The 17,141-nt window shown below is 35.3% G+C and overlaps 1 protein-coding gene across 2 annotated transcripts in view; it reads right to left on the reverse strand.

Moving 5' to 3' along the window:
- The window catches only part of Atg18a (Autophagy-related 18a), a 70,282-nt gene that overhangs the window by 31,935 nt on the left and 21,206 nt on the right, over positions 1-17,141 (reverse strand). For both annotated transcript variants that reach the window (XM_089086708.1, XM_089086707.1), the window contains exon 4: positions 11,885-12,079. In XM_089086708.1, coding sequence (XP_088942834.1) covers positions 11,885-12,079 — 195 coding nt within the window. The remainder of the gene's footprint in view (positions 1-11,884; positions 12,080-17,141) is intronic.

Below are 17,141 nucleotides of genomic sequence, written 5' to 3' on the forward strand. Positions count from 1 at the left end.
CATTAGAAAACAACAGTGAATAAATAGTTACGCATCATTTCACTCCATGTCTGAATTCAAATACCTTAACGCCATCTCTTATTTTGAATACTATTATTGCAGTACCCTTTCCGCTAGCTGTCGCTATTAGTCGTCCACATGGGGTAAAGGTTGTCACCCTTAGAGGGTGTTAATGCTTTAACTTGCTACACCCAAACTTTTGGATCTAAAATAGTTTCTTATACTTTAATTTTATTAAACAAGTGGTTAAATTCATCATTTTCTGTTTCTTCTTGGATTAACTAATCCAAGATTGGTATTAACTAATAATTAAGATTAAATTATTGGTAAATTGACTAATGGTATTATTTTTAGGTAGGAATTCAAAAGTCTTTTTTTTTACGAATTACCAAGAAACAGTTCAGGGTGCTTTTTTTGTACCAACCAGAATTAGCAGCCGAAATCACCAGCCAGAAAGGGTAAAAGGACGTTGCTTGGTTTTACTACAGACAGTGAGATTCGCACGACGCCACTTGTGCCGGTGCAAGCAGTCAATAGTGTTTCATTATTTAAAAATGACATATAGTTACGCATCTTTTCTTTTTCTACTTGAAATCAAAAACTAAACGCCATCTGTCACTGTGCACATCCTTATCAATAGCTGCCTCTTTTAGTCGTCCACATAGGACAAAAGCTTTTGCCGCCAATGGTCCAACGTCAGCGGGTATCATTAGTCTGGGTTGCTAAAAACCAACTTTTGAGCATAATATCAGTGACTTCTATTTTAATTTTTAGCTGATAATTAATTAATTATTAATAAATTAATTATTTTCTGCTTCTCCTCCAAGATCAACGTCAATTACGAACCATTTACTAAAAAATAATAATTGTTACAAAATTAGAATTACAAGTTTTTAAAATTTAAAATTATAGAGCAAAGCAAAGGCATACTAAATATTGTTCGAATAAACTATGCGTAAACAATTGGTATCATGAATTAAAGTATTAGCGTTTTTTCCTTAGATATGTATCTTACTCGAAAGAATTTTTATTTAGGAGTTTTCAAAGAACACTTAAGAGCACCTCACTGGTGCCAGCCAGAAGTAGCACCAGGTCCTAGCCACGTGTCCTAGCCGATCTTAACCTTTCTCTTCATTATATCAGAGGCAACGCTATAGCGTTGCCTATAATAAAGGCCATACGGCTCCAATGTTTTATTATTATTTATTATTATTATTTTTTTCCCCAGAGGCACTTCATATGGAAGGGGTCGTCGTAAAACTTAAAGGGGGCTCATTCGATTGGAAATCGAGAATTCTAGTGCCCATTTTAATAGTCGAAAGTGATTGGAGGGCAACTAGCCCCCCCCCCTTACGCCCATCATTCTCCCCAACACATCCAAACAAAATTTTGAGATAGCTATTTTGTTAAGCGTAGTTGATTTCCAAATAGAAAATATGTTTTTGAGGAGGACCCTCCCCTACGACCCTCAGGGCAAGGGTTTTAAGTTATGCCCTGGAGGCGTATAAGGCTCTTAAAGAAGGCGTTGTCGTAGAAACTTCCAAACAGGCTCATTCGATTGGAAATTCAACGGGCTAGTGCCCTTTTCAATAGTTGAAAGTGATTGGAGGGCAACTAATCCCCCCCCCCAAGCCCATCATCTCCCCAGACACATCCAATCAAAATTTTGAGATAGGCATTTGGTTCAGTGTAGTCGATTTCCAGATAGAAAATACTTTTTTGAGGAAGGCACTCGCCCAGATCCCACAGCGAAAGGGTATTAAATTATGCCCTGGGGGCATATAATGTTTTTATAGAAGGCGTTGTCGTAGAAACTTCAAAAAAGGCTCATTCGATAGGAAATTCAAAGGGCTAGTGCCTTTTTTAATAGTCGAAAGTGATTGGAGGGCAACTAACCCCCCTCTCACGCCCACCTTTTCCCCAAACCCATCCAATCAAAATTTTGAGATAGCCATTTTATTAAACGTAGTTTTAAGTTCTGGAAATTAGGTCTTTGAGGATGACAACTCCCCCACAGCCCTCAGGGCAAGGGTTGTAAGTTGTGCCCTGAAGGCATACAAGGTTTTGTATAGACAACGTTGTCGTAGAAACTTCAGAAAGGGCCCATTCGATTGGAAATTTAAATGGCTAGTTCCCTTTTTAATAGTCGAAAGTGATTCAAAGGCAACTGACACCCTTTCTACGCCAATAATTTCACCAAACACATCCAATCAAAATTTTGATATAGCCATTTTGTTAAACGTAGTTGAAATTTCTGGAAAATATGTTTGAGCAGGACAGTCTCCCCACAGTCTTCAGGGGCAAGGATTATAAGTTATGCCCTGGGGGCATATATGGTTCTTATGGAAGGAATGCTCGTATAAAATTCAGAGAGGGCTCATTTGATTGGAAATTGAAAGTTCTAGTTCACTTTTAAGCGTCAAAAGATATTGGAGGGTAACCATCTCCCCCCCCCCCAAACCCTTTTTTCCCAAATGCATCCAATACAAATTTTAAGATAGCTATTTTGTTAAAAATAGTTCACAACCCACCAGGGCCCGGGGGCAGGCGTTGTAAGTTATGCCTCGGGGGCATATATGGGTCTTATGAAAGGGATGCTCGTATTAACTTGAAAGAGGGATCATTTGATTGGAATTTGAAAGTTCTAGTTCACTTTTTAAGAGTCTAAAAGAGATTGGAGGGCACCTAGCCCCCCCCCCCTCCAACCCTTTTTTCCTCAAACCCATCCAATAAGAGCTTTGAGATAGCTTTTTTTTAAAATAGTTCAATGACCATATTACAAAAACTCATAGGTCAATTCAGCCCCCCAGGGTCCGTTCGCATGTGTTGTAAGTTATTCCCTTGGGGAATATATGATTTGTATTGAAGGAATGCTAGTAAAAAAACTCAAAGAAAGCCTGTTTGATGGGAAATTGAAAGTTCTGGTTAACTTTTTAAGAGTCAAAAGGGATTGGAGGGCAACTAGCCCCCCCCCCCCACGCCCCTTTTACCCCAATTGCATCCAATACAAATTGTGAGATAGCCATTAAGTTAAAAATTTCTCAAAAGTCAGATAACAAAACCTCAGGTGTTGTCACAATCTCCCGGGGCCTCGGTGCAGGCGTTGTAAGTTATGCCCTGGGGCATATATTGTTCGTATGAAAGGGATTCTCGTATAAACTTAAGAGAGGACTCATTTGATTGGATATTGAAAGTTCGAGCTCAATTTTTAATAGTCAAAAGATATCCGAGGAAATCTAGCCCCCCCCCCCAAGCCTTCTTTTTCCAAACCCATCTGATGAAAATTTTGATAGACATCTTGTTAAAAAAAATAGTTCAAAGGCCGGATAAGAAAAACTCCGGTGTCGATACAACCCCCCAGGGCACAGGGGAAGGCGTTCTAAGTTATGCCCTACGGGCATATATGGTTGTTATTAAAGGGATGCTCGTATAAAATTCATAGAGGGCTCATTTGATTGGAAATTTAAAGTTCTAGTTCACTTTTTAAGAGTCACGAGAGTTAAACTAGCCCCCCCCCCCATGCTTTTTTCCCCCAAACCCGTCCGCTACAAATTTTGAGATAGCCAGTGTTTTGGAAATTGTTCAAAAATTAGATAAAAAATAATTCAGAGAGGGCTCATTTGATTGGAAATTGAAAGTTCTAGTTCAAATTTTGATAGTCAAAAGATATCCGAGGGCAGCTAGCCCCCCCCCCCCCCCACTCACAACCTTTTTTCCCCAAGGCCATCCGATAAAATTCTTATAAGACCCGTTTCATTCAAAGTAGTTCAAAGGTCTGATAAGAAAAATTCCTGTGTCGACGAAACCCGCCAGGCCCCGGAGGAAGGCGTTATGATTAATGCTCTTGGGGCATCAAGAGTTCTTATGGATCGGATGCTCGTATAAACTTAAGAGAGGGCTGATTTAATTTGAAATTGAAAATTCTTGTTCACTTTTCTAGAGTCAAAAGAGATCAGAGGGCAACTAGCCCCCCCCCCCTCCTCCCCGCCCTAAATTCAACAGATAAAAACTTTGTACTAGATATTTTGTTAAAAATAGTTCAAATTTAAGACAACAAAAAAGTCCGGTGTCGACACAGCCCCCCAGGGGTAGGCGTTGTAAGTTACGCCCTGGGGGCATATATGGTTGTTATGGAAGGGATGCTTGTATGAAATTCCTAGAGGGCTCATTTGATTGGAAATTGATAGTTGTAATTCCCTCTTTAAGAGTCAAAATTGATTGGAGGGCAGCTAGCCTCCCCTACACTCCATTTATTTTTTTTCCCCAGAGGCACTTCACATAGAAGGGGTCGTCGTATAAACTTCAAAGGGGGTCATTCCATTGGAAATTAAGATTTCTAGTGCCCTTTTCAAGAGTCCAAAGTGATCGTAGGGCAACTAGCCCCCGCCCCCCAAAGCCCTTTTTTCCCAAATACATCTGATAAAAATTTGAGGTAGCCGTTTTGCTAAAATTAGTTCAAACATTATATAAAAAAAGCTTCTTATGGTCACGTAGTGTCATTTTGATAAAACTAGTTGAAAGATGAGATACGAAAAACTCCCCTTCTGACACCCCCCCCCAGGGCCGGGGCCGGCGTCGTAAGTATTACTCTCGGGGCATATATGGTTCTTATGGACGGTATGCTCGTATATACTTCAGAGAGGGTTCATTTGAATTGAAATTAAAAGTTGTAGTTCATTTTCTCAGAGTGAAAAAAGATCAGAGGGCAACTAGCCCCTCCCGCCCTACACGCCTTTGCGTGTATCGGATGGATAAACCCATCCAATAAAAATTTCAGGTGACCATTTTGTTAAAAATAGTTCAACCATCAGATATTAAAACTCCAGGGTCAACACAACCCCCCAGGACCCAGGGATAGGCGTTGTAAGGTATACTCTGGGGATTTATATGGTTCTTATAGAAGTGATACTCATATAAACTTCAGAGAGGGCTCATTTGATTGAAAATAGAAAGTTCTAGTTCACTTTTAAAGAGTCAAAAGAGAACGAAGCTTAATCTAGTCCCCCCACGCCCTTTTTTACCCAAACCCATCCGATAAAAATTTTGAGATATCAGTTTTGTTAAAAATATTTCAAACATCAAATAAAAAAAACTCCGAGGTTGACACAAACCCATTTTTCCACTTTAATATTGTTACTTTGATACCAGTTTTGATACTTTGATGAATATTTGATTTTTTTTTTTTTTTAAGTTTGATTTTGAAATAAGGAATTTTTAAAATATTGAAAATTTTTTAAAAAAAAAACGAAACAAAATTAATTAAAAAAACTTCCTGAAAAATAAGTTTTTAAAGGAAAAGTTATTTCTGTTATAGTCTTACGCTCGACAGATAAAAATATAAGTGCAAACTAATAACTAACACGACGAAAAATTACTATTAAAGAATAAATGAAACCCAAAACGAACAGAAATTAAATAAACAATCATAGCAAAAACACACAACAAGTAATAATATAAAGGAATATATAGATCTTAAAGCGAGTAATGCTTAGATTGAATATGAATATCAAGCTTGAAACGAACAAAAAATATTTTCCTATTGAAGTATAAATGAAACTTTAAAACGAACAGAAATTAAATAAACAATCAATGCAAACAAACATACAATAGATATTAATGTTAATTAATAAATAAATCTTAAAACGAGTGAAACTTAAATTGAATATGCAAATCAAGTTTGAAACGAACAAAAATCACAACAAACAAGAGTTTGGGTATGACCTCCTTCTCTCACTGTAAGAGTCTAAAACCTACTGCGTCATTGGCACTTTACTAAAAACTATATGCGTCTTGAACAGTCTTGGAAAGTATAAACAACATCAAATTGATTATTTGATGTATAATGATATTAATTGTTGAAAGATCCATCAGTTCAAGAATTTATTTCACTGTAATTGTATTTTTATTTTCAATACTGTAAGAACTGGAAAAGAAAATATTTGTACTATAATCCGTTTTCAGTTAAGCGCCAATGACGCAGTAAGCTTTTGGTTTTTATTTACAGTTAGGAAAGGAGACAGTATCCAAACACTTGTGTGTAGGGAAACTATATTCGTCTTGATCAAATATTGGAAGTGCTAGTGAACTAAAATGAACGTTTGGTTTAAAACTATTATAGTCGCTGAGATCTCGTTGGCCTAAGCTTTCGCTACGGTTCTCGGGTTTATTTTCCGAGTTATCCACAAAAAAAATTATAATCCAATAAGCTGGTTACTTACAACGCACAAATAACGCTGCGGACCATAGACTTCTGCACTGAGAGGCCTAGCAGCCCCAACCCCAGGGGTGCAATTGGAGACCCCCCAGGTACAGTCTTTTTATTTTTCTGCCTGGTGCCTACACCTCTGCTTTGCTGTTATTAGAACCTTTTTATAATTTCTTGTGCCAGCCATAAGATCCCTTGCCTTTTGCTGTTAGCTTGTAGCTTGATTAGCCTAGTTTAGAGTTCATTTTATCCCACATCATGGGTGACAACTCAAAAAAGAGCTATAGACCATCTAGTCACAGAGAGATGAGATCAGACTGCTCTATCCAGTACAGTGGAGCTGAATCTATTAATGAGCAGATTACTATGCTCACTTCACACATTAACACCCTTCAGAACAAGCAAAAGCTAATTGCAGATTAATACACTTAGTGACATAAAGCTTAAATCTACTATGGCAGAAGTTGTTAGTGAGGCCCTTCCTATTGAGGTTGATTCTTTTGTTAAGGTCTCTATTAAAAAACTTGCGTCTAGAAATGTGCCTGATGCTTTTGATGCTAACAACATGGAAATTATTAAACAAGAGGTGTACAATAGTCTTAAAATGGATTTTGATGTGCTTGTTGAAAAATCACTAAAACAATATGATTTGAGGATGTCAAAGCTTGAATCATCTCTTCATTTGCTTGACTCAGGTTTGTCAGAGCTGCAAAAATCTCTGAAACCAATTCAACTCAATGTGGATCGTTTGAGCCATCAGTTTGACCAAATGAAAATTTCAAATCAGCTGATCCTATTTGGTTTCAAAGAAGACCCTTATACAGAAGCTTCTGAACGCAAATTTCTTGGATTTTCCAGTACTATATTTCCTAGAATTCCACTGATTAAGAATAACATAGTTTCTGTTAGAAGAATTGGAAAACAAGGCTCAGTTTTGAAGTTTTGCTCCCTTGTTGTGGAATTTTGTAGTCCCAGAATGCACCAGCCTATTCTTAGAGAAAAGAAAAGTTTGCAAGGTAGTGGTGTCTTTATTTCTGAGTCACTCACAAAGCCTAGACTTCAGCTACTTAATTATGCTAAATCAAAGCTTGGGAAGAGGTCTACATGGTCTAGTGGAGGAGAAATACTTACCAAGCATTTTGATGGTAAGGTGATTAATGTTAAAGAGGCATCTCAAGTTGATGCTCTCTATCAGTCAACTACAGCCCATCCAAGCCCCTCCCAGGACTGAAATGAACCATTTTTCCCCTTTTAGCTCTGTTGTTTTGTTGTTGTTTTTTTAACTCTTTATGATTTAATGGTTTTACTTATGCTTGCATTTATGTTGTTTTACATTATTCTTTTAAGTAACTTCCATAAACCGTTGATAACTCTTTCCTCTGGTTGCTTCTTTATTGTTTTGCCTTTTTCTTTATTTTGTTTTTGCCTTTGTCCTTGTAATTGTTTGTTATTTTTTAATTTTTTTGAGCTTTGTAGCTTGTTATTGTTCTTTGTTTTGCAGGTTTTTTTTTCTTCTCTTTCTTTTCTTTGTTGCCTATAAGTTTCACCTTTTTAGTTTCAATTTACCCTCTGCTATTTCAGCCTGTATGTTTGATATCTTGTTCATTTGTGAAGATATTGTGTGCATTTGTTATGTGTGGTAAATCTGGCTGATTTTTCATTTCTTTTGAATTCTTGTATTCTTAAATCAGTTATCTTTGAGCAACCAAGTAGTGCTGGCAAACAAGAGGCCCATACACTTGACCCTCTTCTTGAATCTATGATTAATTCTAGTTGCAATTATCACACTACTATTGATTTTTGTGATAAAATCATGCCTTCTCTCTCTTCAAATAGTTGCTTTAATGTATTTTGTTTGAATGTACGTGGGTACGTAATTGGTACGAATGTACGTGGTGATGTAATTGGTTTAACAGAAACATGGTTATCTGATAGTGATAATTTAACAGCTTATGATATGCATGGTTATATTGATATTCATGTCCCTAGAATGGTAACAAAGTGCTCAGGGGGCATTTCTTTATTTATAAAATCTGATATTAAATTTAGTAGACGGTATGACCTTGAATCCTTATTTACTCCAGCAGTGTCTAATAGTAGGACTGTTTGTTCTCTTGTCATTGATCTGAAAAGCCAGTTTGCATGTGATACTGTTTGTTTGTTTTATAAGCTCCCTCCTTTCCCAAAACATCTGTTCTGTGATTTCTTTAAACAGCTTTCTGGTCTGAGGACTTTTTGTATAAAACGTATTTGTGTTTCGGGAGATTTTTATTGTAATATGTTAAATGTTGGATCAAGTGATGAATGTGACCATCTCTTTGATGTGCTTTCTTCTTCTGGGCTACTTCCTTCAATGTTTTTTTTCCTTCTCGTGTTGATCCTACAAGAAATTCTGCCACTTTGATAGATAATATTTTCATTTCTCATTCTCCAAAATTGAACTTTACTTTTGGTCTCGTTTTCACTAATCTGTCTGATCACTTTCCGATCTATCTACAACTTTTTATGCCTAAAACTGAGAGTGCTGTGGATCATCAAGGTGAGTCTTCTTTTAGGACTTTTACCGCTAAAGAAATTTATAATTTAATTCTTAGTCTTCAGAGTAATGATTGGTCTAGTGTTCTTGAAGCTAATGATGTTGAATGTACCACAAATTTATTTGTGTGTCGTATGGGAGCCTGTTGGATAAGCATTTTCCTCTTAGGAAGAGACCAAGGAATTCTATACCCAAATGCCCATGGATGTCCAAAGGTCTGATCAATGCTACACATATGAAGGCGTCTCTACTACACATATGAAGGCGTCTCTGTTCAAGGTTGCATGTAAAAGTAAAACACAGGATGATCTTTTGAAGTATAAACATTATAAAAATGTACTTACGACTTCAGTACGTGCAGCCAAAAAGCTCTATTTTTTGCGTCGAATTGATGAGTGTAAGGGGAACTTGCGAAAGGTTTGGAATGTAGTAATTGAAGCTATTTCTCGCATGAAACTCAAACAGTCCCCCCCATGTCATTACAGGAATGTTGATGGATCTATTGTGGATAAAAATTCTTCAGCAAATGCCTTCAATTCGTATTTCACCACTCTTCCTTCAGTTCCAATTCAACCCAAGAGTAGAGTAAGTAGTTTTCCCATAGCAGAAAAGTCGTTTTTCCTTTCCCCATGCAGTGATTTTGAAATTTATAGTATTATTTCCCAGCTTCCAAGGAACCGTTCAGTTGATGGTTTTGGTTTGAGTAATAATGTTCTTTAAAAAATTGGTCAGTTTGTTTCTAACCCCATCTCACACATAACTAACCTCTCTCTTTCTTCTGGTGTTTTCCTTCATTTATTTAAAGTTGCTAATGTTTTACCTTTACATAAAAAAGGTGATTCATCTCTAATTTCAAATTATAGACCCATTTCTCTTCTTCCTGTCATCTCTAAGGTTGCTTAAAGAGTAGTGTATCGTAGACTCTCTTCATTTGTTTTTAGTACTAATACGACTGCAGAAAATTCTCTCGTAACTAACCATCAGTATGGTTTTCGTCCCACTTTTTCTACCTCGTATGCACTTTCAGATGCAACAGAGTTTGTGTGTGTTAATCTGGACAAGGGCTTGTGTGTTTTGGGTCTATTTCTTGACTTTTCAAAGGCCTTTGATATGGTTGACCACTCTGTTCTTTTGTCTAAACTATCTTCATTTGGAGTTCATGGAGTCCCACTAGAATGGTTAAGGTCTTGTGTGTCAGGAAGATCTCAGTATGTTTCGGTTGATGGTACTTCTTTCACTACTTAACCTATACTCAAGGGTGACCCAGAAGGCTATGTGCCTGAACCATTGTTGTTTTTAATTTACATTAATGATTTTGTTGATAGTCTTCATCCTCTTGTGCATACTATTCTTTTTGCTGACGACAAAAAATTTTTCATTGCTGCAGTAGACCTGTCATCTACCACTTTCCTAGCTCAAGGTCTTCTTGATAAAGTAAATGATTGGTGCTGGTCAAATGGTATGACTCTCAACAGCCAAAAAATTGCCATTGTACACTTCAGGACCCCTTATCGTATGAGAGACGTAAGGGAGCCAATCATCCTGACTTATGGGAATGCTGTTATACTGCAAGCTGCTATGGTGAAATTTCTTGGTGTGTATCTTGACTGTTTTCTCTCTTTTAAGCCTCATATAACTCATACCCGTTCCCTCATCTTCCGCCAGTCTCCAATGTTGCACCGGGTTAACTCATTTCTTCCCCCAGGTGTTATGCTTTCTCTTTATTATGCTTTTATTTTTCTTACCTTTCTTATTGCTGTTCTGTCTGGGGTAATACTAATAAATCTCTTCTCTGCTCACTTCAAAGAGCCCAAAATAGGTCAGTGAAGGCTACTTTTCTTCTCCGTCGGCTTTACCCTTCCTCTGATCTTTATAATGATACTGGAACAGCTGTACTAGATCGTATTGTTGTTAAAGTTAAGCTTTAGTTAATGAATTCTGCAATTCTAGGTACACTTCCACCGCCTCTGCAGCATTTTTTGTCACGGACAGGCTCAGGTAGGTACTCTACTTTTTTACGTAGTTCTTCTCGTAGACTTATTTTGCCCAAACGTTCATCTACAGAAGCCGAGATGTCTGCTGTTTATAAATCAATTCAGTTATGGAATTCAATCCCACCAGATGTCCCGTTATTTCTGTCTGCAAAGGCAGTTATTCGTCGTGTCTTTCCAGTTTAGTAATTTCTCTCTCCTTCGTTTATTTTCCCTGTTTTCTCTTTTCCTAGTGTTTCTCCTTTTTGTGTTTTTCCCTTATATATCGTTATTATTATATTTTTTTTCTTTTTTTTTCTTTACTGTATGGTAGTGTTTATTCTCTTTAATCTTTATTTCATATATATTGTTTAATTTAGAGTAGCCTAATATTTATGGTTGTTTTAGTGCTTTATTATGTTGTAAGGCCCACAACAAGCCAAGCTTCTTGGGTCAAATAATTTTTCTTTACGTCTGTAATAGAGTTTAGTATTAATAAAATAATTGATTGATTGATTAGTAATTTTTGTTCGTTTCAAGCTTAATTTGCATATTCATATCTATTGTATGTTTGTTTGCATTGATTGCTTATTTAATTTCTGTTCGTTTTAAGTTTCATTTATACTTCAATAGCAAAATATTTTTTTTCGCTTTAAGCTTGATTTTCAATCGAAGCGTTACTTGCTTTAAGATCTATTTATTCATTTATATTATTACTTGTTGTATGTTTTTGCTATGATTGTTTATTTAATTTCTGTTCGTTTTAGGTTTCATTTATTCTTTGATATTAGTTTCTGGTGGTTTTTAGTTATAATTTTAAAATGTATTTTTATATCCTGATCTGAATTTTAAAATTTCCCTTACTTTTCTTTGAAAAACTTATTTTTCGGAAATTTTTTTTTAATTAATCCCTAGAAAGCAGATAGAAAGAATAATAGAAAGCAAGAAAGCAGATAGAAAGAAAGCAGATAGAAAATAGAAAGCAGAATCACATTTTAAAGAAGACTTAGAGCATACAAGAAACACCTTTAGAAATCTTTAAGTCCAACGGCTTATAATTCACTTTCAACAAATAATTTCATTTGATTTTGGACAATATTGGGCCTCTTTTACCGCACACGTCAAGTCCAATCTAGAGTCCTTTTATTCCAATTAATTTATTAATCAGCTTACCAAATTTTGAGCATCAAAAATCTGAACTTCACCGATGGTAGCCGAGCCTGGATATGCCAAATAAGAAACTTCGGAGCCCGAGGATAGAGCCACCAGCCCTTTTGGATTACTTGGAGTCTCGCCAATCGTGTGAAGCACCTTCATATCCCTTATATTGTGTATGTACAGTGATTCTTCTAAGCAAACGACCAAGCGCTAGAAAAATAAAAGATCATTAATATACTTGCGTTATCCGTTTAGGCAGATATGAGGATAGGGGGGGGGAGTGCTTTCAAAAGTAAAATCTGGCACTGCCCTAGAAAAGCTTAATAATCTCCTGGTCCGTTCAGAAGAATTGGAGATATTTTCTCGAATATGTAAAGCACAACTTAAATATATTTTAATTAACAAGATTAATAGATAAAATTAACAAAATAATTCAACTAGTTTAACAGGTTTAGTTTAATTAAATTGATAAATTATCGAGATGTTCTTGTGGATTCTTTAAATTTTGAGAAAGCGGTTTCCATACTTTCCTCTGTCTCAACCATTGGTTGATTACGTTTGAAAAAACACGTGAGCAAACAATTTACGAAACAAGAGAGGACGTATAATCAACCCTCATTGAAGGCCATAAGGCCTCAATGGTTTTTTTTCGTCAGAGGCACTTCATATGGAAGGGATGGTCGTATAAACGTCGAATGGGGCTCATTCGATTGGAAATTAAAAGTTTTAGTACCCGTTTTAAGAGTCAAAAGGGAGAAGGGCAAATAGCCTCCCCCCCCCCACACCCTCGTTTCCCCACATGTATCTAATAGAAATTTTGAGATTGAAATTATATTCCAACTGTCCAAATATCATACAACAATGCCTCTGGGGTTGAAACAGGCCCCCAGAGCCTGGCGGTAAGGGTGGTAAGTTATGTCCCGGGGGCATATAAGGTTTTTATGGAAGACGTGGTCGTATAAACTTTAGAAGGGGGCTCATTTGATAGGGAATCGGAAGTTCTAAAACCCTTTTAAGAGTCAAAAGTGATTGGAGGGTAACTACCCAATGTCCTCTTTTCCCCAAAGGCATCATATCGAAATTTTGAGATAGCCATTTTGCTGAAAATTGTCCAAAGATCGTATAAAAACAACTCCAGGGTCAAGACAACCCTGCTAAGCCTGGGGACAATAGTCCAAATATCAATAGCCATGGTTCCAGGCTTGATATCCCCCAGCCCTCGGGGCAAGGGCTATAAGTTATGCAAGTTGCCCATTGTTATCATATAAGGTTATCATACTAAAAAAGTTAAAGTTATCATATTATATATATATAAGGTATCATAGGTATCATATGAGATTTGACTGCGACGTGATGTTGTACCAACTGTTAGCTGTTTGTCACGAAAATTATAGTTGATATTTTAATTACAATATTTGTGAATAGAATACGTAAAAATTCCTGATATAAACCCCGAAACCGGTATAAAACAATTCAATAGGGACAGCAATTCAACAGTACAATTTCATGACGATACGTAAAAGATACAAAAAAACAACTAGTTTTTGTAAAAATTCACATCTGACTCTAAAAAGGACACCAGGAATTCAAATTTCCAATTGAATGAGCCCGCTCTTAAGTTACCATAGCCAACCCTTCTATACAAAGTGGCCAGAAGAATTAAAAATACATAAAGGCCATATCGTTGTTTATAAAGTGCCCCTACTAGGGGTACTTTTTACATGGGAGAGATGGGTATCCTGGGACAAGATCTGGGAGCAAGCTGGTCAAGAGTGAGAAAAAACTGCAACAAGCGTTTGTAGCTGATTTTGGTGTGGAATTGCAAGTGTTTCAGAGGGAATAGAGAGAACAGGAAAAACATAGCGAGAATGTTCATCAAGGGATAAGTGATAACTAGAATAAGTCTGATTGAATATTTGAATTCAGCTCGGTTACTGTAGAAAACTTTTACAGGCATTTCTTCTAGAATCTACGTTATAAATTCCTAAAAAAAAGAAATTATACGTCTGTTGTATATCCAGGGACCTCGTTTGCCATGACTGGGCCTGCGACAAAACGGTTCACCTGATTCCCTTCTCTTTGCGGCATCCTCAAATAATGATAAAACATTATCTATAAAATCGTTTCCATAATTCAGTATTTATTGCTTCTTGAAAAAAAAAGAATATTTAAAAATCAAGTGAACTGTTATTAAAAGAAGTTTCTTTGGCCCAATAATCAGAGTATATATGGATCTACAATTTCACCAGCTCACACCTTTCTAAGCCTAAGTATCTCCAGAGACTATCGACCCATTCTTACGCTACCAAATAAGAAAAATCAAATTTCCACTTGGAAGAAAGAGTGGCGTAAAAACTTAAAACTAACAGAATACCCCGCAGATACCCCGCTGTTTTTTAAAAAATCTAAAAGTAAAAACAACGATTGAAAAACAGTAAATCGTGAGATTCACCAGAAAGGGTTATAATACATAATGAAAATATAAATATAAACAGGCATCCGCGAAACTTATAAGTATAACTCCATTCTCATTACGAAGTATTTAAAAGCCTAGCCAGCTAATCTCAGCATTATATGCATGTGACCATGTCATTTTGACAATTCGTAAATTAGTTAGTTGTTCAAATAGTTAATTAGTCAAACACAATTAGATTATTAGTCATTTAGTTAATTTTGATCTTTGTACCAAAATTAGAATTTTACGATCTGCGTTAGACGATATGGACCAAGTCATTCCTAAGTCAGACCAGGTCTTTTCAAAGAAGTAACCAATGACCAAAGAGTGTTGGCCAAAGATTGTGACCAAGATTAGAATGTGACAACTTTTTTGTTCAAGAGCTTCTGAGACTGTTAATTCGTAGTCTAATACTCAAATAGTCTAAAATTCAAATCAAAACTAAAATTCAAAATTTAAAATTCATAATCTATTAAAATTCAATTTAATCTATTAAAATCTATTAAAATACATCTCTATTAAAATCTATTAAAATCTACATAATCTATTAAAATTCATAATCTATAAAAATTCAAAATTCGTAGTCTAAAATTCAAATCAAAACTTGGTAAGTACATTTCTCATAGATGCTGCTTGTTTTCCACCAAATCTGCAATTTAATATTATCTTTTTTCTTTAGCCTATTGTGATTGTTATTATTGCTAGTTTGCCTATTTTGCTTATTACTTTACTTATTGTTTTAGCTATTTTGCTTTTTGTTTGCTAGTATTTTTTTTTTATAAAGCTTATTGGATATTAATTACTTTTACTATTATATTTACTTTGCCCAGTTTACATTCCTGTGACTTTCAAGACTAGCTTGAAACTAAACTAAGTTTAAAGATTCTGGCTGTTTCTTGTTTGTCTTGAGGCTTAGCGTACAATTTAAATTAAAAAATACAAATTACAATTGTTTTATTTCCAGATCAACCTAAAACATATACCGGGGACAATCACAGATTGTGAATGCTGCTAGAGATCAGGGTTTAAACTCAAGTTTTATTTAAGTTAATAAATTATTTTATGAACTCAAATCTGAAAAACTCCCCGACTCAAGTGTATTTCAAGTTAAAATTCGACGCATCAGCAAATCCAATTCTTTTTTCAAGTCTGTACAGACCATTTGCATTCTCATGGCTCCAAAATTATTCAGCAAACTTTCTCGTTTCTAGTTTTAAGAGTTTAGCTGCAAATTCATCATAGTGAAGTTCTAACCCTATATTTTGTAGAGAAAGAATAGGCCTAGATGGCCCAGTACTGAATTCTATTTCAATGAAGAAGAAGAATTGTTTTCAAACGATTTAAACGAGCTAATTATTGCTAAGCTTCTGTAGCTATAATTACAGTTTTTCGTTCCCTTAGGGTTGCCAACTTTTAATTTTTAAATACCAGTTTCAAAGAGGAAACCCAAGAGGTGTATTCTTGTCAAACGAGTTGAACGACATACTATTATAGAATTTCTGTGGCAATAACTACTAATATGCATTCCTTTCCTGAAGTAACCCATTATTAATTTGTAGAGGCCTTTTCCACAGAAGAAGAAGAAGAAGTGTTTTCTTACCAATTTAAACGAACTGTTAATATAGAATTTCTGTAGCTATAATTACGAAATTGCGTTCCCTATTTAAAGTAATGCACTTTTAATTTGTAGAGGTCTTTTCCATAGAAGAAAAAGAAGAAGTGTTTTCTTACCAATTTAAACAAACTTCCTCTTCTTCTTCTTTTTAACAGCAGGTTGAAACTTCGAAGAAGAAGTTCGAGAAGAAGTCGAACTTCGAAGAAGAAGAAGAAGAAGTTTGAAACTTCGAAGAAGAACTTCGAGAAGAAGTCGAACTTCGAAGAAGAAGAAGAAGAAGAAGAACAAACTTCTAATATAGAATTTCTGTGTCTATAATTACAAAGTTGCGTTCCCTATCTAAAGTAATACATTTTTAATTTGTAGAGGTCTTTTCCATAGAAGAAAAAGAAGAAGTGTTTTCTTACCAATTTAAACAAACTTCTAATATAGAATTTCTGTGTCTATAATTACAAAATTGCGTTCCCTATTTAAAGTAATGCACTTTTAATTTGTAGAGGTCTTTTCCATAGAAGAAAAAGAAGAAGTGTTTTCTTACCAATTTAAACAAACTTCTAATATAGAATTTCTGTGTCTATAATTACAAAGTTGCGTTCCCTATTCAAAGTAATGCACTTTTAATTTGTAGAGGTCTTTTCCATAGAAGAAAAAGAAGAAGTGTTTTCTTACCAATTTAAACAAACTTCTAATATAGAATTTCTGTGTCTATAATTACAAAGTTGCGTTCCCTATTTAAAGTAGTACATTTTTAATTTGTAGAGGTCTCTTCCATAGAACAAAAAGAAGAAGTGTTTTCTTACCAATTTAAAAAAACTTCTAATATAGAATTTCTGTGTCTATAATTACAAAGTTGCTTTCCCTATTCAAAGTAATGCAATTTTAATTTGTAGAGGTCTTTTCCATAGAAGAAAAAGAAGAAGTGTTTTCTTACCAATTTAAACAAACTTCTAATATAGAATTTCTGTGTCTATAATTACAAAATTGCGTTCCCTATTTAAAGTAATGCACTTTTAATTTGTAGAGGTCTATTCCATAGAAGAAAAAGAAGAAGTGTTTTCTTACCAATTTAAACAAACTTCTAATATAGAATTTCTGTGTCTATAATTACAAAGTTGCGTTCCCTATTCAAAGTAATGCAATTTTAATTTGTAGAGGTCTTTTCAATAGAAGAAAAAGAAGAATTGTTTTCTTACCAATTGAAA

This window comes from Artemia sp. Qi Xiang Cuo, chromosome 3, assembly GCF_049724085.1.
Source record: "Artemia sp. Qi Xiang Cuo chromosome 3, ASM4972408v1, whole genome shotgun sequence".
NCBI lineage: Eukaryota > Metazoa > Arthropoda > Branchiopoda > Anostraca > Artemiidae > Artemia > Artemia sp. Qi Xiang Cuo.